The sequence below is a fragment of the Arvicola amphibius genome, chromosome 2 (assembly GCF_903992535.2).
Source record: "Arvicola amphibius chromosome 2, mArvAmp1.2, whole genome shotgun sequence".
NCBI classification, from domain to species: domain Eukaryota; kingdom Metazoa; phylum Chordata; class Mammalia; order Rodentia; family Cricetidae; genus Arvicola; species Arvicola amphibius.
This window is the reverse complement of record NC_052048.2, coordinates 146244461-146266335: the sequence shown is the minus strand read 5'-3', so window position 1 is coordinate 146266335 and position 21875 is coordinate 146244461. Positions and strand designations below refer to the sequence as shown.

Genomic DNA, 21875 nt, shown 5'->3' with positions numbered 1-21875 from the left:
AAGAGGCAGATCTCTGTGAGTTCTAGGCCAGCCCAGGCAACATAGCAAGTTCCAGGACAGCCATGACTACATAGTGATTTCCAGGACAGCTAGGGTTACTTCAAGAGATCCTGTTTCAAACAAACAAAACAAACAGAAACGAAGGCCTTGCTATGCTGTGTAGGCTGGACTTAAACTCCTACCCTCTAAGAACCCTTCTACTTTGGTCTCCTGAGTAGCAAGAACTATACAGGTCCACAGTCCATGTGATTGGCTAAATAAGTACATTTTTAAAAACAATACAGGTTAAACAAGACATAGTAGCTCATACTTATAATCCTAGCACTCTGGTCAATTTTTAGGTATACAAGTTCAAGGCCAGCCTGGGTTCTCCATGGGACCTATCTCAAAAACACACAAAAATGCAGGAGTGGGGTGGGGGGACCTATAGGAGTCAGAGGTTGGGAAGCATGACGGCCAGTATCCTCTTGACATGACAGGGCCCTGCACTCATGAACTCACAGCTACTCTTGACTGTCTGCATAAGACCTGTCTGTACAAGATACAGCCGATCAGCACTCCAGCATGGGGTAGGAGTGGGGATCAGGGTATGTGAGCACATGAGCCCTACCCCTAGTCAAGGAGCTATTGACAGGTGATGGCTTCTTGGAAAGGGAGTCAAGTTTCCCTTAAGAGTGTCCCAGGTAGGTTGACCATGCCCCAAAGCCATGCAGATATGGGCAGCACTAATTGGACTCAGAGGGCTTTGTTTTTGTTTTTAGAGACAGGGTTTCTCTGTGTAACGCTGGCTGTCCTGGAGCTTACTCTGTAGGCCAGGCTGGCCTCAAACTCAGAGATCTAAGTATTGGGATTAAAGGGATGCGCCACCACTGCCTACCTTCAGTGGGCCATTTCTTAAAAAATTTAAAAAGAGGATATGAAGTTAAGGGGAACTGCAGAGGATTTGTGGGTTATGGGATTTGAACGAGAACAGCCCTATAGGCTCATTATTTGAATGCTTGGCATCCAACTGATGGAACTGAACTGTTTGGGAAGGATTAGAAGGTATGGCCTTGTTGGAAGAGGTGTGTTACTGGGGCTGGGCTTAAGGTTTTAGAAGCCCATACCTAGCCCAGTCTGTTTGTCTGTCTGTCTCTCTCTCTGCCTCTCGCTTGTGGATCAGATGCAAGTTCTAAGCCCTGTTCTGGAGTCATGCATGCCTTCCTGCTGCCATACTCCCTGCCATAATGGTCATGGACTCTAATCCTTTGAAACTGTAAGCTCCCAGTTAAATGCTTTTTTCTAGCTAGGCATGGTGGCACACACCTTTAATATCAGCACTTGGAAGGCTGAGGCAGGTGGATCTCTGAGAGTCTGAGGACAGCCAGAGTTACACAGAGAAACCCTGCCTCTAAACCACTTTCCCAAAAGCTTTCTTTATAAGCTGCCTTGGTCAGAGTGTCTCTTCACAGCAACAGAACAGTGACTAAGACAGGGATGAGCAGGACTGAATTCTTATAAGAAATACAAGAGTAATAAATGAAAAACAAACTAAAAGTACTTATACAAAACATGTTAATACATTTGTAACAGACATGCAGTCCTAAGCCTACACTAGTCACTCACTATCCAGCAGCAAAGCTTTGCTCTCCCCAGGGTGTGGGCTCATGACAAGAACGGGTCTCAAGAGAGTAAACACTAATACAAGGCCACAATCTCATTAAGCCTTAAAGGTAAAAATGTAGATAGCCCCTACCAGACAATCTGCAACTAACAACTTCCAGAATGTTCTATCCTGAAGTGGCCCGCCAGAATATCCAACATGACACGACCCTACCCAGGAACCCTCAGGAATGTTCCCCAAGAACAGGGAACTCTTTGACTTGTGGCCTGTGTTGGTTCATACCTCTGCCACTTCCAGTGTCTCTGAAGGCCTTGCCCACTAGCTATGAAAAACAGCCGCCATCTGAGAGTTGTGCTCCTCGGCTCCTGGAGTGTGACACAGCTCTCTGAAGCTAGCAAAGCTCATGCACACACAGGCCCACTCACCGCCCACACCGACAGTAGAGAAACATGTAGACTGGTGTGTTACACACTTATGGCACAAAGAAGACACCCTTCGTGTGCTACCAAACAAGCTAGCATTCACAAACATGTCCACTGCATTTGGGTAACACAGCAGCGGCCTCTCTCTCTCTCTCTCTCTCTCTCTCTCTCTCTCTCTCTCTCTCTCTCTGTGTGTGTGTGTGTGTGTGTCTCTCTGTGTGTGTGTGTGTGTGTGTGTGTGTGTGTGTAGGGAGTGTGGACACATACAGGAGTGGCCACAGTGGGGTCTGCAGGGCTTACATACAACAATGTCCACAGTGAAGTATGGGCAGCTGACAATACAGAAATGGCCAATGTGGTGTGGGGAAGACATATGGCAATGGCCATCGTGGGGTGTGGGGCTGGCGTACCATCAAGAGCTCCGCAGTCACCTTCACTGGGACCCTCCATGCATCTGAAAGAGAAAGATGTCGTCTTCATATGGAATATTCATATAACCCTGCTGTAAGTCCTTCCTAGGCATGGAACCTGAACACACAGGACTTGTCCACAACACTCATTCAGGGCAAGTGTAGCTAGAACACTGCAGCTCAGGTTTCCGGGACAGGTGAGTCAAGTGTGGATGATGCTTCATACACCATGATTCCCCAAGGGTATCCCATCCTGGGGAGATTGCAGTTATTATGAGAGGTGCCACAGGATCCACAATGGCTAATACACAGGTGCTGGCCACAGAGAGCAGCTTGTGCTGTGCAACAGAACGGACCTGAGGTCAGGTATGCAGAGAAGCCTCTGTAAGGCCCAGGCAGTCCCTTGGGAGAACAGCTGCATAATGAAGGCTAAAGAAAATCCTTCTCAGGATGAAAATCTTCTAAATAAAACTGGGCTTCTCAGGAGGTCAGAACACAATCTGAGTAATATTCAATTCTCAAGGTCAGAATTAAAACCCAGTGCTGTGTTACACAGGTGTGCTCCCAGCTCTAAACGTCTCTCAGACACAAACCCAACAGCCACATCAGGGGAAGAGCGGAGATGTGCAGAGGGGACTGAACAGGTGGTGCAAACAGCTCTGGCAGCTATCACAACAGTGACAGCATGGGGCCCATCACTAACCTAAAAGACTTAAGACCAAGTGTGGAGTGGGCGCGAAGGGGTCCGGCAGGTTGAAGGCGGTGTAGCGGCTGAACTGCACCTGCCGCAGGGCCTCGAAGTTTCCCAGCAGAATGTCCCCCAGCCACTGCGCATTCACGCACGGGATCCTCCACTCTTTGGCCTTCTCATACTTCAAACCGCTTGGTCTTTTTTGTGAGAAATCATAGTTAGTCAATGTTAGTTCATCTTACCATGAATTTTTGTGTTTTCAACAAAACTTAATTAAAAAAAAAAAACTAATAAAAGTGGCAGGCATGTTTCCACAAAACTGCCAGCAATCCACAATGGAGGCCAAGAGCAGTTAACCCCAGTCTCCAGAGGGGTCAGTCTCTGACTTTAACCCTATTCCTGGCACTAAATTTATCAACTCATGTTCTATTACTCCATCTAGTCACCAAGTGAAGCCTTTTATAGATGTCTCTGCTGACAGGACCATACACAGTGATGCCTCTTTAAAAAGAGACAACGACTGTTTATTAAGAAAGACTGACAGGCCAGGAATGATGGTACACACACCTTTAATCCTAGCTCTAGGGATGCAGAGGCAGGCGGATCTCTGTGAGTTCAAGACCAGCCTGACATACACAGTGAGTGCCAGGACAGCCAGCTACTTAGAGACCCCATGAAAAAATAAAGACACTCCTGAGTGAAAGCAGGCTAACAGTGATCTGGGAAGACCAGCACTCAAAGGCCTCTGTGTCAGTTCTTTCATGGACCGCTACACTTGAAATTCACACCAAGTACAATGTATTAAGAAACCACTGCTGCCAGGCATAGTAATGCGTGCCTAAGATCCTAGTACTCGGAGTTGGAGGCAGGAGGATTGCCATAAGTTTAAGACCAGCCTGGTTTACAAGAGGCCACACCTCCCCCAGACAAAGCAAACCACCCAACTATCTCCACATCCCTTTCCTTTGGGCAAACAGGATCGGCACAGCTTCCAAGCCCAGCTTACTCTTTACAGATGAGGACAGTGTTGCTACGGCACAGGTACCCTGTGTACTTGGCACCTGCCAGGTACGCCATTAACTTCAGGTCATCTCTGTCATTGTCAACAAATCCAGTCACAGAGATAATCTGGTGAGAAAAGAGCAAATGAGATATGAACAAAAAGTGGCTCTGATTCTACATTCTCATGCTCCTATGGCATTAGGGGATATATCTGGCACTATCATGTCTGAAAGCATCATGAGAATAACTTCACTGACGGAACATGAAGCATACAGCATCCTTGTGGCAAGAAGAGAGGAAGAGCTACACTACACTCACAGGGTAGTACTGCTGGCTTCTGCACAACGCTCCTCAGATAGTTTTAGGTCACTGTGCTGAGCACACACAGAGGGGGTCTTTATTTCCCTCACCCATCCAGACTCTGCATCCTTTGGCTGCAAGTACCCACAAGTGCTGACCAAGTTCTGCCCAACAGTAGCTGACACATCCAAGGATTTGAAATACTGACGAGATAAATGATGTGTGTCTTGGGCCACTGCTACAGTGGTCACAGCATGCAGAGAAGAGAGTGAAAAACAAAACAGGAGTCTGGGACAGAACTGTGGAAAGCCAAGCAGGAAAGGGGATGGGCCTCACATGCTGTGAACAGGGCTTGCCCCCAGGTGGGAACGCCACAGGGAAATGCAGGGCTCGATGGGGTGGCACCAGTTTCTTCTTCTTCAGAACTGTGTTGAGCCAGTGCGCAGTGACACACCGCTTCCTCTCCCGCAGTGCCTGGCAAACAAAACAACAGTCGTGTTGTCTCTGGCTCCTTGCTATACAACTAGGAAGAAAACAGTTGGCTTGCAGAATACAGTGCCACCTTCCCTGGTCCAGTGAATCGGAGTCCACCTCCACAAGACAGGAGGGCTCTGGCCTCCCAGGGCACCTACATACATTTCATGTACTCACAAAGAAACACATATACACATGAATAAAACTAACCTTAAAGAAAAACTGTAGTCAAAAATGACACAACTCCCCCCCACCCCAAGAGAAACTCTCTATCCCCTGCATAAAGAACATGTACAGAAAACAAACTCCTCGCTGGGCGGTCCGGGCTGTGGTGGCACACGCCTTTAATCCCAACAGAGGCAGGTGGATCTCTATGAGTTCAAGGCCAGCCTGGTCTACAAGAGCTAGTTCCAGGACAGGCTCCAAAAGCTACAGAGAAACCCTGTCTCAAAAAAAAAAAAAAAAAAAAAAAAAAAAAAAAAAAAAAAAAAAAAAAAAAAAAAAAACCACCAAAAGAATAAAAACAAAAAAACAAAAAATAAAAGAAAAAGAAAACACACTCCTAAACTTCACCATAGAAGAGGAAGCTCACAGTATCTAACAAGGTGTTCCTAAAGTCACTGTCACACACACAGCAGCATCCATCTGCCAATCAGGAACATTTTTACAAAGAGAAGAAATGAAAACCTCAGGGGGAAATGGAGGTCATGCTGGGAGGAGCTTACAGCCCAGGGTTTACTATTTGATCTCTCAGGGTCTTATCCTCAGAAGCTCTTGCCTGCAAAACCCCAAATGGTGCCAAGTCCCATCTTGAGGGTCATCTGGACGGTGACTAGGAGGGCCTGCCTTTTCTCTGCCTCTACCTGGAACTTCCTGTTCCCTCTACTGCCCAAAGCTGTCCACAACAGTATCTAGCCCAATGTGAAGTGGCTGTCTTAGTGCTGTGAGGTGAGAACACAGTAGCTCACTTATCTTACATGCATGAGGTCCTCAGTTTGGGCCCCTAACTGGGTCCAATGGTGCATGTCTCTACCACTCGAGGAGTAAAGACAAAAGGATCACAAGTTTAAGGTTGTCTTCTGCTATACATTGAGGTCAAGGCCAGTGTGGGTCACTGGACACTGTTCCACAGACATATTATGCACTTGCTTCTCGGGCTACACATAACAATGCCACCGCCTTCCAGTCACGGTGGCCAGTTGTTCTTACCTGTGCATACATACTGCTGACTTGGCTCTCGCAGAGGAGGTGTGTGCATCGGCTTGTGAACGTGGGGTCCACAGTGCCACCATGCGCTTGAATTATCTACACAAAAGACGCAGAAAAACATGCCAACAGTTCCAATTATTAAGGATACTATAGAATTGCAATTTCAACTCAGACAACAATAAAGAGAAGCCAGGGTGCACTGGCATGGCCCATTCACCACAGGACAAGCAGTACCTAAAGCAACATTCGCAGACCCTTCCCCCAGAACTCCAGAGTTATACTGTCCTACTCAGTTACTTCACAGAAAGTAGAACGCAACGTTCTTAAAACTGAGCCTCTTCACCTCAGCACTGCTGACATTTAGATGGGTGGAGTGTGTGGTGAAGCTGCCCGGGTGGTGCACGGTGTCCAGTTCTCTCACCTTGACTTCTCTTTGGGCACCAATAGTGTCTCTTCCAACTACCAAACACTCCTAGAGCAGACCCACTGCCCTTACAAACCTTCACACTATGACAGAAAGCCACATCAGAATGTAGTGTGTCAAAACTACACTAGAGGAGCTGGAGATGCCTCATCAGGGATGAATGAGCACTGCTCTTCTAGAGGGCTCAAGCCCGGTTCCCAGCACCCATGCATCTGCCTACATCTCTAGCTTCAGGGGATCCAATGCCTCAAGCCGCAGTGGGTACTGTACACACACGTACACAAACTGTACATGAAACACACATGAAAACTGATCCCAGTTTTGGAGAAGCAACTGTTCTATCCTGATGTTGATTTTCTCTGGCTATCAGTCAAAAGGCTGCCGCCACAGAGAATTGGACATTACTGCATAGCAGCTGAAATGTAAGCTTAACACTGAACAAGACCTGGCCTCAATCCCGTGCTGGTTTCACGTGCCGTTTTGAAATGCAGTGCTTATTTTTATCTTAACTGTTCACAAGTTCAGCTTCAAGGGGATGTGAGACAACCGCAGTCCCCGCCTTCACCTGCTTTCCACCACCTGAGCTGTGTCCTCCAGTAATTACTAATGTATTCTAACCCACATGCTCTGCTCCTTCACTGTCTTCTGATCTAACAAAGGTCAGGGCATCCAGGTGTTCCCATGGTACCCTAAGACAAATATTCCCTCCTCGCATATGTTTTGTTTCCTGGTGCTAACTACCTCACCCCACCCTCCTTAAAGTAATCAATCTTATTCCCAAAAATCTCCACAGAAATGTGCGTAAAGTGTGTCCTCAAATCATGTCCTCAGTAAGCCTCGGGGCTTCCTCCCAACACTGCCAGAGACTCCTCCACATCCTGCTCTTGGTCTTGAGTCGTTCAAGGAAGAAAGGGAAAGAGCCAACTGCTGCACTATGGCGACTCAAACAGCTGGAATGCCCCATAGGTGAGTCCTTGGCTAGCTCAAGTCTTGGCAAGCACTCCCTCAAGTCACCTGCAAGCAACTGAGTCGCAGCCAACCAAGCCATTTCAGAAGTCTTATCCAGGAGGGAACTAGAACCTTCCTTGGCTTCTTCAGCAAGAGCAAGCAATCTCCTCACCTTCCTTGCCCCACCAGCCAACTGTTCGGTTGTTTTCACATCTACTTGAAGTTCCCGTCATGCGAACCCAAGAAACCCTGTTGTTACTCAGAGCCAAATCCAATTTCCTGGCTGCCATGCACCTCCTTGCTGGATCAGTGGCTTCCAAGGGAGGTGTGGGAAGGTGAGCACTCTGAGCTGACGCCTACACTCATCCTTACTCTGCAGATGCATCCATTTGATGGGCAGGCTGTATGCCATTCAAATCAGAAATCAGCACTCTAGCTGATACTTGATACTGGCCCTGCAGGTTCTGCTGAGCCCTAGACCCTGTCCTGGCCCTAATCTAACAGCCTTCCTTCACTAAGCCTCTAGTTTTTCAAGTGCCCCGAACTGTCTCTGCTCCAACACTGCTCTCCCTCTTTTAGTCTGCCCAACAGCTGTTGTCCTTGACAGATCTCTTCCCTTCTCTGTCCCAACTCCCATGAAGTACTGCAGGACTGGGGGTTTAGCCCAGTGTTAAATCACTGGCTTCTCGAGAACAAGGCAATTTTAATCTTCAGCTCAGAAGAAAAAAAGAAAAGATAAAAATCAGAAAAATACCAAAACCAAAGCAAGATACTTGTGCTGCCGCCCTCGGTCTAACCCTTCAGACAGAAGTTAAAAGGCTAAACTGAGTTGGCTTGGTTGGCAAAGCTTATCTAACACACAAAGGCCCTAGGTTAAGTCACCAGCACTCCAGAAACTGGATGAGGTGACACATGCCTGCAATCCCAAGTGGCTGTTCAAGGTCTTCCTTAGAGTTCAAGGACAGCTTCTGGAGAGACCCTGCCTCAAACAAGCATATGAAACGCCACACTTTATTGTTTCATGACATTTCATTCTGGTTCTCAATACTCCAGGCACAGCTCCTAATTCTTGGCACTGTTCTGCTGCTGCAGCCCCCAGACACCCTCTGGCTCCCCAACCCTATCCTCACGCCTCATCCTCTCCTGGCTGGCCCAGCACTCATCCTCCTGGTGAGTCTAAAGTCTCCTTACCACACAAAACACGATCACTACTCCACCCACCCCTTTCCTATGCAGCTGGTAAGGAAAACCAAAATGTACTATCCCAGCACCTAATAAAGTATTATTGGAAGACAGACAACCCTTGTCTTTGCCCTCCCTGACTTGATGGCAGTCCCCATGAGTGTCACAGGTACACCTTCATTAGGCTGCTCTGTCTGGATCATCTCCCCTGTTCCTGCTCTAACTCCTCCCATGAACAGACACATCCCCATGATCACCTCTACCAGCTTTAAGAAGTCCTGTCCAACCCTGGGCTCATGCCCACACCACCACAATGCCTGCCTCTGTCCTGTTGGCTTGCCCAGTCTCTGCCAATTCATCACTGCCCAGTCTTGCAGTATTAGCACCCAGCAGAGGAATGTTTATAGTGAAGAACACTCGAGGTATGTTTCTATCCTAAACTTGGTTTTCATCTAATGGGGAGGGAGGTACTCCATCTTCATTTGAAGCATGATTATAAGAAAGACTTTTTAAACTTTCCCTTTTCTTAAAAGGCATCCATAAAAATAAAAAGTAAATAAATATATGGACCACCAATCCACAATCATACCAGAAGACAGTTACAAGTAACCATTACCTCTGAAGAAATTTCAAGAACCATGAAACCCAACAACACTCCACCTAGCCCCTAAGTGACAGAAGACCAGAAAGTGATGGGCACCTCTCAGAGGGCAGTACTGATGACGGCACTCATCATACCAGAGTACACACACAGAACTTGTTGCCTGAGGCCAGCCAGGCAGGCAGTTAGCCTGCACCCCTCAAGCACACAGCCCCCAGTTTCCCCAGCTCACCCTTTTCCAGGTGGCCAGCAGCTGCTTATCCGACATCTGCTCTGGGTAGTCCGCAATTGCAAACACGCATCCTAGCAAAAAGCCTTCTTCTGGAACTAGAGTGACAGACGTGAACAGAAATTTAAAGTGCATTTTGTTGAGTTTAGTTTGAATCCATAATCAAACTAATGTTGCTACAAATATACTAATATATCTAGTAAACCGTATCATTAAAAACAAGACATAATTCAGTATTTCTCCTGAGGCAACCTGGATACTCTGTGAACACTGGCCCTCACTGCAATGTGTGCAAAGTACAAAGAAGCCTGATTATCTCCTCACTGGAATGCCTGCTTAAGAGGGATAAGACTCACACTCCGTGTGCAACAATTATTTGATAGGCGCTATACTCGGGGAGCACTTATGCAATCTTGCAACTTATGGGAAAACAGGAACCAGTACTAACTCTCCACTGCTGGGTCATGTCCATAAAGCTGCTGCTGCTGCTGCTGCTGCTGCTGCTGTTGTTGCTGCTGCTGCTGAGGTGCGGGCTGTAGGGACAGCTGCAGGGGTTGCTGGGGTGGAACCTGGTGCTGTAGTGCCTGGGATGTTTGGTTCAGGTGTGCTGCTTGATTCTGCATCTGCTGCTGCTGTTGCTGCTGCTGGTGGTGCAGGCGCTGGAGCTGCTGCTGCTGCTGGAGAAGGTTGTGCTGTTGCTGCTGCTGCTGCTGCTGCTGCTGGAGCTGTGCTAACTGGTGTTGCTGTAGCTGCTGTTGCTGCAGCTGATGGAGCTGCTGCTGCTGCTGCAGGGCATGCTGCTGCTGAAATGGCTGCAACTGCTGTGGGGGGCGATGCAGCTGCTGCTGAGGGTGTAATGGTTGCTGTGGAAACTGGAGCTGCTGCTGAGAAAACTGATGCTGATGGACTTGCTGAGGGAACTGATGTGACGGCGGCTGGGGGTAAGGCTGTGGCTGCTGCTGCTGCTGTTGCTGGAGCTGCATGATCTGGGGCTGGAGATGCAGGACTGGGTGCTGTTGTGGTGGCTGCTGGGGAGGATGGTGCTGCTGCAACACGTGTGTCTCGGGAGCGCCTTTAGACTGGCCAAATAGCACAGCACTGGCAGTGGGGTGTCCCTGTTGGCCATGCGCCACCTGCTGCTCTAGGTTTTTTGTGGGTGCTGAAAGAGACTGTAAGATCTAGAAAACAAAAGAGGGCCAAGTCACTACCAATAATTGCTGAGGCACTGCCTGCTCCCAGGCAAGTAAGAGTGTATCCACACAGCTGATACGCCAAACCGCTACATAACAGGGACCAGCAGCAATACCACACTGCTCTCACATGTACTTTGTATTCAACATCCAGAAAGCAGGACGCTGAATTACAAAACAGAAAATGGACTAACAAACACTGTAGCTTCAAAATGGTTCCACAGGTGAAATGCTTGCTACCCAAGCCTGGCAACCAGAGTTTAAGCCCTGGAACCCACTGTACAATGAGAGAACCAATTCCCCAAAGATGTCTCTGATGCACACACCAACCCCCCACCCCATACACACATTGGAGGCACTGATTCACACACGAGGCTGCTGCATCTTAAAGAAAAGGAACAGGACAGCAAAGCAAACAAATGGCAGTACTTGCTTCTGCTTGGGCCTGCGCAGGCTTGGCTACCGGGAATGTGGCACTCTACAGGGCAACTCCCTCCCCTTCCATACCACGTTCTGCTTCTGACTGACTGAAAGTGCTCTGGAAAATGGCAGGCTCAGCTCTAACCTCACTACAGGTGCAACCATGTTCTATTTCCTCCTGCTTCTAGGAGTCACCGCTGCTCAGATAAGGCAGGGGTCCAAGCTTACCACCATAGCAACTCTGACTGCAGCTATGCCCAGCACAGCTCCTGATCCTCCCTCGCTGTACCCTCTCCTGGACAGTACATGTAACATAGAAGAGGGACAGATGGACTCTAGCAAAAAGCATGCTTAAAGGCAAATGTTATCTGGACTTGATGGTACAGACCTATGATTCCAGCACGGGATGTGGAGGCAAGAGCATCAGGAGTTGAAGGTCAGTCCTGGCTGCATAGGGAATTCAAGACTAGCCTGAGCTACACAATTCAGTATTCTCAAATAATAACAACATTATTATTGAGAGGAGGAAGTTGCTGGGGAATAAGCCATGCCAACCTGCTATCCTGAGGTCAGATCTCTAGAACTCACCTAAGAGCCAGACATAGAAGTACATGCACCTGCGATCTTAAATGTTCCTACAGGGGGAAGGGAGGCAAAAATTGTAGATATAAAGAAGTTCATGGTTCACATAGTATGGCTACAAAGCAGTGAACAAAAGACCTTGTCTCAAACATGGTCAGCCTTCTCTGACCTCCACATGAACACTGTGGTACAAGCATGCCCCCCCCATTTATGAACACGCACATACAAAGATTTTTTTAAGCGAACGGTGCTCACTTTTGCAGTGCTTATATTAAAACTGGAATGATACAGAGATGATTGGCATGGCCCCTACACAAGAATGACATGCATAATCATGAAGAGCTCCATAGCTTTTGGATGGGGAAAGCTCACGAGGCCTCAACCATACAGAAAGAACTACAGGCAAAAAAGCTGAGAGCAGAAGAAATAGTCTTCCCCAGAGAGGAGCACACCAATTGGTTATCTCATACAAAATGGTCAATCCTGAAAACTTAATACACATAAGTAGCATACAGACTAAACAAGTTATACTTAATATACTTAGGAGTGCACACACACACACACACAGAGAGAGAGAGAGAGAGAGAGAGAGAGAGAGAGAGAGAGAGGGAGAGGTAACAACAATCAATAGAAAAAAGTCATGGATTTGAAAGAGCAAGGAAGGATATATGAGAGGTTTTGGAGGGAGGAAAAGGAAAGTGATATAATTTTATTAAAATTTCTAAAAATAAAAACTGAGTTCATGAAAGCAACCTTTCTTTTGTTTTGTGTAGTACACAGACATACACCAGCACTAAGAACAGTGCTTAGAATGTACAGTTGTCTTAATAAATATGTCTTAAAGAATTTTTTCTTAAAGTCAATGTTCTGCCTTCCTGAGAAATCATTTACTTCCTGAGAAATCATTGACTATCCTTCCTCAAACAAGACTAAGCAACAGATGGGACAAATACAGAGACTGCCTGCCACATGAATAGGCCAAAGCAGCCATCTGTCACACTTTTGTCCTCTGCATTATTGACCCCATCCAAAATGACCCCAGAAGAGGTGCCCCACAACATAAGAACAGCTGCCAGGACAGGCATGGGGGAAATCTGCAGTCAAGCAGCCCCCGCCCCCGGACCAGCTCCTGGTTCTGAGACAGATCAACAGAATGCGGCAGTCTCTGATGTCTATGTGGGCGGTCATATGGTAAGAAGAAAAGAAGCCCAGCAGTGGTGGCGCACGTCTTTAACCCCAGCACTTGGGAGGCAGAGGCAGGCAGATCTCGGAGTTCAAGGTTGGCCTGCTCTACAAGGCAGCCAGAGTTACACAGAGAAAACTTGTCTCAAAAACAAAAAACAAACAAACAAACAAAAACCACCAAACAAACAAAAACCCCAACAACAATACGAAGGAGGCAGGAGAAGCACATGACATGTGGCAGTTTCTGCACTGGGCCTAGAGGCGAAGGCTGCAATGTTCCCCTGCCATGGCTGACCCAGTCTGTCCAAGGAGAAACAATGAAATATCAGGAGAGCCTGGCCAGGTCCGAGGACAGCCATTAGCACAGGAATCTCTCCGCCCGTGGCGGGGGACAACACCTCTCAGCAACCTCCCATCTCATGTGCCTTGAGCTGAGAACGTAGCAACCTGAGGAACCCAAGGAAAAGAGTCCCAAGGACTTGACCATGTATGTAACCATGCCACCTATAAGCAGCAATTTCAAACAACAGCAACTTTTAATTTCCTTTCCTTCAAATTGCATTATCCTGCCGGAACATAAAAAGCACTATGGTGCATACCACACAGCCCTAGCTAAGACATACCTGTCATCAAACAGAATTTGACAGACACCTTCACCCCTCCACCTTGATTAAAAAATAAAAAAAAAATAAAAAAAAAAAATCAAACAGTCTCCCCTGTCTAACACCCTGAAATTCACTTTCTATACACAGAGGTAAGGACTCTTTAGGAAGCACTACAGTGGCCTGACCTTTGCTGTCTCTAGCTGAGCCAGTGTCACTGGAGGACAGGGTCAGAGCAGTAGCCAGCCCTCAGCTCAGTTCAGACATCAGTCTATGTCTAAATCCAAACAGACTTAGGAAAGCCCATGCCTAAACCTGTATGTGTGTGAAGACAGACAGCAGAATAGTTACTGACCAGCCCTAGTCGGTCACTAGTCTGAAGGGGCGGGGGAAAGCCTTCAATGCTGAATGCAAGGCTGCCACCCAGAACTTCTCATGGGAGGGAGAGAGAAAGAAAAGGAGGGAGGGACGGAGACTCGTGAGCAGTCAGAAGCCCCACGCCTCCAGCTGGCTGTCATACCAGTTCTGCGATCTCTTTAGTCAACATTTTCAAGTATTCATGGGGCAGGTCCACCCGGACAGCCCCGGTCCCTCACCAGAACCCACTAACCTAATCTCCCTCCTGGTGGTGTCACCATCTCCCAAGACCCGAGGAGAAATGTCCATCCTCTTTGCCTCCAGCCTACTGACCGTAACACCCTTCCTTCCGATTGTTACCAAGCCCGCTGGCTTCCCAACACCCTCCTCGCTGTCTCCGCTGTTCTTCTTCTAAGCCCTAGCCCACTTTATGGCTGTGGGGCCACATGGCTCCTGCCTCCTGGACACTGGTGTGCAGGAAGGCAGGGTGGTGCACCCTCCATACTGGGGCTGGAACCGTCCCTCTGTGCAGTCCAGTAGCCCCTACCTCACACTACCCACAAGCACATGTGCCTGGTCTGTCAGTCAGCTCTGAGGCACCCTCACCTGCAAGTCTCCCTAGACACAGAGAAGAGCTGTGGTCAGTCAGAAAGGCATGTACCTCGTGAACAGCCAGCCACCTGACATCTGGGAAGGGACAGAGACAGTCAAGCAGAGAGCAGTGGGACCTTGGGCCACCAGCGGGACTTCATTCCTAGAGGAGGCTACACCTTCTGGAACACTAGGGTCAGAGCTTTTTGTTTATTAAAGATTTATTTATTTTCCCTTTGTGTGAAAGATTGTTTTGCCTGCACGTATGCCTGTGTAACATGTACATGCAGTGGCTGCTGGGTCAGAAAATGGTAGCAGATCCCCTGGTAGTGGCGTTAGATGGCTGTGAGGCGCCACGCTAGTACTGGGAATCAAATGCAGGTCCTTCGGAAGAACAGTCAGTGCTCTAAACCACTTAGCCATCTCTCCAGCCCCAAACTGGACAGCTTTTACCAGATCATCACCACCCAAAAAAAAGCCTGAACTCCAGCCTATATGGAGAATCTTGAACAAATCTAGGCAAATGCAGATTAATACTTATTTTGACAAAGGCAAAATGTGCCTGTCACTTTGACACCTCCAAAGGTCATGGCCCAGGCTCTGTCCACAGCCGCTTTCTTGTCCACCACAGGAACCATTCACTCCATAGGGTCCTCTCATCTTCCCTATGTCTCATCTTCCCTATGTCTCATCTTCCCTATTCACTCCATAGCTGTCCTCTCATCTTCCCTATGTCCAGTCTGACCTCCCTCTTATTTCCCACGTCACATTAAAGCTGTGGTTGCCAACCTAAACCAGTGCTAGCCACGCCCAGCAGTACCGCCTTCTGGTTTCTGAATCAATCACCTTGTGGCCCCGCATTTTCCTCAGACCCAGATAACCTTCTTCTATCTATCTCCCCTCAGCAGCTGGCTTCTCTCTTCCCAACACCTAAAGAGTGCCTGGAGTCACCTGAATCCAGACTCCCTCCCCTCCACTGTCTCTAGAATCTTAACCTCCAGTATTCACTGCTCAAGTTACAGGCATGGTTTTCTAAACATCTCCAACCAACAGAGTTTTCTTGAGACCCTCGCCATAATCAAATCCAGCAAACTGATTCTTAATACCACTTCACACCCAGGATAGTCATAGTTCCCTACATCTACCTCAGATGGCCCTGGGTCCTGCCTCAGGTTGTTCCCACAGCTGAAAACTGTTAAAGAGAAAACAAAAACAATAAAGGACAAATCTGCCAGACCAGAGAGGCCACCACAGCAGCTCTTGAATGGGAGGGCTTCTGGCTGCCCGCGCCCGGCTGCTCCCAGCCTGACCCAGAACTCTGCTCTCGCTTCCTCCAACCTATGCACAGTCTCACTGGCTCCAAGACTAGAGAGCATTGTGTGCTGCTGATCCCATCCACCTCCCCACTTCTCACACACCACCCGGAAGGGCCTCTAGCTGTCATGCCTGCAGCTCTTTCAGCACATCTCTGTGCACTCTCCAGGGCCATCCTAGCACCTCTGGCTAGCCTCTTGGGGGACATTCCTGTTTCCTTCCCCTCCCACCCCTTTATAAGGCTCCATACACCTGTCAGACGTCGGCACACCCCTGCTCAAATCCTGTGAAGGCTTCCATGAAGGAAGTGCACACTCCTCCCACGGCCACCAGGACTAAGCTCCCTGTCTTGTGGTGAGAGCACACCACCCAGTTCACTTCTCAGCATGCTCAGACGAGAGCAAATCCTTGCCCACTTTGGGCTTTCACCAGATCCCTGTCCCGGGTTCTCTCTGCAATCTTTAATCCAAGCCTGACTGACATCACCCTGTTCATCAGATTCTCCCAGCCATCAGTCTGATGACAGATTTTACACTGAAATACACAATAACATGCACCAACAGAAACATACAAAGGTATGAGTCTTTAGGAAACCCACTGAGTTTGTCCCGGGCGGACACAAATAGCTACAATGCCAGGCCATAAGGCCTCATGGAACCATTAGCAGGTATTTGGTTCCCCGCTGGACCAAATGTCACCATCTGCTTCATGCCTATTTAACATGATTGTAAAGAAGTTCCCACAAAAATGGGACTCATAAGTAACCTGATAAGAAGGTCACGAAATCCCACTCCTGAATGCAGCCTGTAGCTTCCTGAAACTTACGTGCGCAACATTGGATGGCCGGCTGATCTGCTGGATGTCGGCGTTGTTTGTGATGTTTCGTAACGTCCGGACAGCTGGGCTCCAGGTCCCAAGCATGTCTGATCGCTCAGAACTCTGGAGGTTTTGTCCAGCAGCCATCAAGTTACCCCGCATGTCAGGAGGCAGGATGTCCCCGGGGACTGGTGGGACATTGGCACACAGGTTAATAAGTCCCGGCCCTTTTCCCTGAGGCAGTCTGCGCTGGGCCGTGGTTAGTGGCGGGGCTTCAGCAGGGGCCCAGTTCAAGCTCCGCTCCTGCTTTTCGGGGGATGAATCAGAAGAGTCATCAAACATCAACTCCCCTTTGGACACCTCGGCTCTGGGCTTGGGCGAGAACGGCTGGTCAGGAGGAGAGGCTTCTGGAGAGCTGGCTGCACTTGACTTCTCAGTGCTGCCCTCGTTCTGAGAATCCTGCTCCTCGTTGTCTCCCTCCTCTTCCTCCTCTTCCTCCTCCTCATAGATGATCAGACGCGGGTGGTAAAAGGCTTCGTCCTTCCTGCTCTTCTCAGACACGCAGTCCAGGACCCAGTCAGGGGTGACAATCTTAATACTTCCTCTCTTGACAGCACGCTCGTACTTCTCCTAGACGTGAAGCATAAACACACACTAAATGACGCTGTTTCCTCTCATCCTATGGTCATGCATTTGAGGAGGCAGTTTTAAGTGGGCTAAAGATCCAGAGCTGGTAATGTCCCTGCCATGCTACCCAGAGGCAAAATCTATGCCTGTACCTGTGAGCTAGAGTTGTAGGAGGCACCATGGGAAGGAAGGGGCTGTGACTGCAGCAGGAAGGTTACAAGACTTGGTTTAAATGAACTCTACAGGTAACGTTTTAAGTACATACAGAGAACTAGAAATCTTATGGAAAATGATAAAGTGAAGACTTGAAATCTGTTTATACACACTAATGCTATTTATAAAGATGGCTGTCCAAAACAGGATGACATTCACTAAGGGAATTTTGGGCAAGTGCCTTCAAGTCAATACAGTAAGAATGGTCACAGGGGTGTGTCTGTACCCCCATAAAACACAAGTTAAACATACAGTAAGAATAAAACTTAAAACCAGAACTAGGTGACAAGGTGTGATGCTGACTTGGCAGTTAGGAGGCAGGCCACTGCTCACCTCTGTGAGAGATTATCTTAATTACATTTATTAACCACGTGATTTGTGGGCAGGATGACGTCGGCACAGAGGATCCCAGACAGTGTGAGGGGATGGCAAGCTGCTCTCGTCTTCTGACTGTGGACATGTGACTAGTGCCCTACAGCTCCTGTCACTACGACTTCCCTGCCAGGATACAGCTTCTCCCTTGCGCTGCTTTCGCCAAGAGTCTTTTCTTGCAACTAGGGTGTTAGTGAACCGACAGGAGCAGGCCTGGGGAGGCCTCCCAGGTAGGCTGTGACAGGAACACAGGTGTAGTAACTGCCTAGTGAGGAGGGCAGACAGGCAGAGCACAGTGAGTGAGAAACGGAAGGAGAATGTGAGGAAGAGGTAAGAGCCTGCCTCCCGTGAAGCCTCCTGAAGGATCAAAAATAATAAAATATAAGTGGCCTAAAAAAAAGTGTGTAAGTACTATTCAGTCAAATTACACCCATTTGCTCCTCTCTAGCCAACACACAGCACCAAAACTAATGCCTCCCTCCTTACACGGACCACACAGTCACAGCTACAGTCCACGCTGGAGCAAGGACTGCACCAGGCTAGGGCAGGGCAGGCTAGGAGGACAGAAGAATGCTTTCAGGCCTTGAGAAGGCCAGGCTCTGTGAAACAGGTTAGTCCTTACTGGTTGAGGTTTAACCTCAAAGTCTATTACCAACTGACTACTTTGGAAAGTAGCTCAAAGGAAAGGAAATGAAAGAAAGGGGATAGGATGGGCCTCTTCAGGGCATCAAATGCTGAAAATGCAGCTGATGGAGGAGAGTTATTTGTCTATGTTACTTTCATTGGTTAATTAATAAAGAAAACTGCCTTGGCCCTTTAAGAGAACAGAAAATTAGGTAGGTGGAGTAGACAGAACAGAATTCTGGGAAAGAGTTGGGGAGCCGCTTCAGGCAGTCACGATATGCAGTCACCATGATTCTCCTCTCCGAGATGGATGCAGGTTAAGATCTCTCCTGGTAAGCCATACCTCGTGGTGCTACACGGATTACTAAATATGGGTTAAAGGAAGATGTGAGAATTAGCCAATAAGAGGCTGAATCTAAAGGGCCAGGCAGTGTTTAAAAGAATACAGTTTCCGTGTAATTATTTCGGGTGTAAAGCTAGCCGGCAGCCGGGTGGCGGGACGCAGCCCCGCCGCTTCCTTCTACATGCAGCAGGGATTTTGTGTAAACAAGTTTTATAGGAAGATTAAAAGATTTGACTTCCTAGTCAGGTATAGCAAGGCAAGCATTTAATCCCAGCACTAAGGAGGTAGATGCAGGTAGATCTCTGAATTTGAGAGTTTGGGGTCAGCCTGATCTACATAGTGAGTTCCAGGACAGCCAGAGCTACACAGTGGGGGAGGGGAGGGATTTGAATTCCATTCCATACAAATTCCATTACATACAAGTTTAAGGAGGTGGGGGAGATTCATGCAATATGGGTCCTTTCACAATAATAGTTCTAGACCAGCCAAGGCTACATAGTGAGACCCTGTCTCAAACAAACAAAGAAAATAACAGCTAAGCAAAGGAAAATGAGCAGAGCTGGGATCACAATGTCAAAAGGCCACAGCTAACAAAGGCAGTTGGTTTCAACCGCTCCTCTGTCTGTGCACATCAGGAGGGCAAACAGCACTGCACTGCCCCAGGAGCAGATGCCAAATCCTTCATTCCTCACCCACCTGTGAGTGTTCTCTGTTGATATGCACACTAGAATGCTAGTACCTTTGTTTTTGATTATTTTCCTCCTCACTGCAGGGGGCGGAACTAAGGAACTCAAGCACTTGAGGCAAGCAAGCATCACAGCCCAGGGCAGACTATGCTACATCAGCATCAACACCATGAATCTCCTGCGGACTGTCCAACGTGCTGTTGGGACCCAACGCCCAAACCCAGGTCCTCTGGAAGAACCATTAAGTGTGCTTATTAACAACTGAACCATCTCTCCAGCCTCCAGATAATCAATGCGTAAGTAAATAAATATTACAGGCTGAAATTCAAAGACTTGATATTTGACAAACCCACCCTATTCATGTATTTCCTTTTAAACTCATAACACACCTTTTAACAGATACTAATATAAGCAGTTTTGCAAACAGAATCTAATCATTGCAAAGAGCTTCTCTGAAAACACCTCTGATTCTTATGTATTATATAAGAGGATGGTGCATTTCGAAGTGCTTACCCCCTTTGGCTCTGGAACAATCAAATGTGTGCACTTCTTGTTGAGGTTCAGCTGGCAGTTGCCCCCGTGGAACGTAACCAAGGCCCACAGGGCACTTCTGTCCTCAGACGACACCTGGCGAAGAATGAGAAACACAGCTTCATCACACATTCAGCCACGTTTCCATTTCCACTTTATTACACGGCAGTGTCCACACAATGCGTTCACTGGTGCTCTCCCTCAGCTGCCCAAAGGATGCTGGTAAGAAAAGTTAGAGCAGCATTCAGCCATTCTGTTAATCTCAGCAGCTCCCAGATAAGAAGCCTTTTGCCATGTCACCAACTGAGCAAAACTTAGTGGCATCCTGGGCTGGGGAGGTAGCTGGGTGGTAGAGCTTGTCTTGCATATACAAGGCCTTGGGTTAGATCCCAAGTTACCACAAAGTAAAATTTAAAACTTCCCATCCATAGCTGGAGAGATGTTTCATTAATTAAGAACAATGACTGCTCTTCTAGTGGACCAGGGTTCAATTCCCAGCACCCACATGGAGGCTCAAACCTTTCTGCAACTCCAGTTTCAGGGAATCCAACACCCTTTTCTAGTCTCCCTAGGCATCGCACACGTGGTGCAGAGGGTGTGCAGACAGACACACATGCAGGCAAAACAACCATACATATAAAATAAAAATAAATAAATCTTTTTAAAATTCCATCTACATCCCAAAAGCTGAATAGAAGATTTTAGTCTATAACAAAAATGATACCCCCAAAACATAAACAAAAAAACAAAACAAAAAAACTAAAAAGGGCAGAAAGATTCCATGGGCCATCATTTCTAAAAATGTTCAAACAGCAAAATTATATTTACAGAGGCCAGTGAGATGGCTTAATGGATAAAGCACTTGTCATGCAAGCCTGATGATGCCAGTCAATCCCAGGAACCCACATAAAAGCAAGAGAATCAACTTCACAAAACTGTTCTTGGACACTTGACGGCCCCCCAAAAAAATTAATCCTAAAACTTTTGAATCGTAATTACAAAGGACTTCTTCAAAATTAGTAACAAATACTAACTATGACAAGGATAAGTTACAAGATAAAAATACAGTGAGTGGAAAGCCAGAGAAAACAAACATTCTATGGGAAAAGCCCAAAGCAGGCCTAGAAGCCCCGTCCTTCCGCTTCAGAGATTAACAGAGTCCAGAACCCGCCCTGCTGCTACTATTGCCTGCCCTCTATCTTCCAGAAACCGTCACATGCTTCCCAAACTAACCTGACTATGACTGTGGCACACAGGACTTGCCACCAACCCCAGGGACAATTGGGAACTGTGACACTGGCACCTGACATCCCAGTGTGTCAGCCCAGGTCCAACACCACACATACTGCCAGACCTCTGGGAAAGGGCAAGCTAACTTTGAAAGGATAAAATTTAACCTGAACAGTCAAAGAAACACGTTAAGAAATGTAATGCAGCATTCACCTTAAGGTAAACACACAGACACAGGAATCCTCTCTGGATAAACTGTATTCTAAGCTGAAGACTATGGGCGTTAAAGAAGCCTGACTTTGTCTCTACATTTGCTTACACTATGGATAAACAGCTTTTTGTTTGTTTGTGTTTTCAAGACAGGGTTTCTCTGTGTAACAGCTATAGCTGTCCTGGAACTCGCTCTGTAGGCCAGGCTGGTCTTGAACTCAGAGATCCAACTGCCTCTGCCTCCCAAGTGCTGGGATTAAAGGTGTGCGCCACCACTGCCCACAACAGCTGACTCCTTAATGCCAGCATATAGCCCCTATGGATCCAACCTTGTACAGTCACTCCTAGAGGCTTTCTGTATTCCACACTATCGACTACACGCGAACTTTCTAAAGTCATTTTCAAATCAGTACCCGACTAGGCTATTCTACAGTCATTTCCTGAGGCACCGGCAGAACGAAGTTTAATTATCTGACAAAAGACTGAT

General features: G+C 47.7%; 1 protein-coding gene and 1 non-coding gene across 4 annotated transcripts in view; one reads left to right on the top strand and one right to left on the bottom strand.

Moving 5' to 3' along the window:
* Positions 1 to 21875, bottom strand: part of Paxip1 (PAX interacting protein 1) — a 48312-nt gene that overhangs the window by 10962 nt on the left and 15475 nt on the right. For all 3 annotated transcript variants that reach the window (XM_038320198.1, XM_038320197.1, XM_038320199.1), the window contains 9 exons: positions 19931 to 20044; positions 16562 to 17182; positions 9944 to 10673; positions 9499 to 9593; positions 6112 to 6207; positions 4765 to 4902; positions 4133 to 4254; positions 3139 to 3323; positions 2436 to 2479 (listed from right to left, as the gene is read on the bottom strand). In XM_038320198.1, the coding sequence (XP_038176126.1) occupies positions 2436 to 2479; positions 3139 to 3323; positions 4133 to 4254; positions 4765 to 4902; positions 6112 to 6207; positions 9499 to 9593; positions 9944 to 10673; positions 16562 to 17182; positions 19931 to 20044 (2145 nt within the window). The remainder of the gene's footprint in view (positions 1 to 2435; positions 2480 to 3138; positions 3324 to 4132; positions 4255 to 4764; positions 4903 to 6111; positions 6208 to 9498; positions 9594 to 9943; positions 10674 to 16561; positions 17183 to 19930; positions 20045 to 21875) is intronic.
* On the top strand, positions 11939 to 12041 carry LOC119808634. Its single transcript, XR_005284542.1, has one exon. It is a non-coding gene; the product is annotated as a U6 spliceosomal RNA (small nuclear RNA).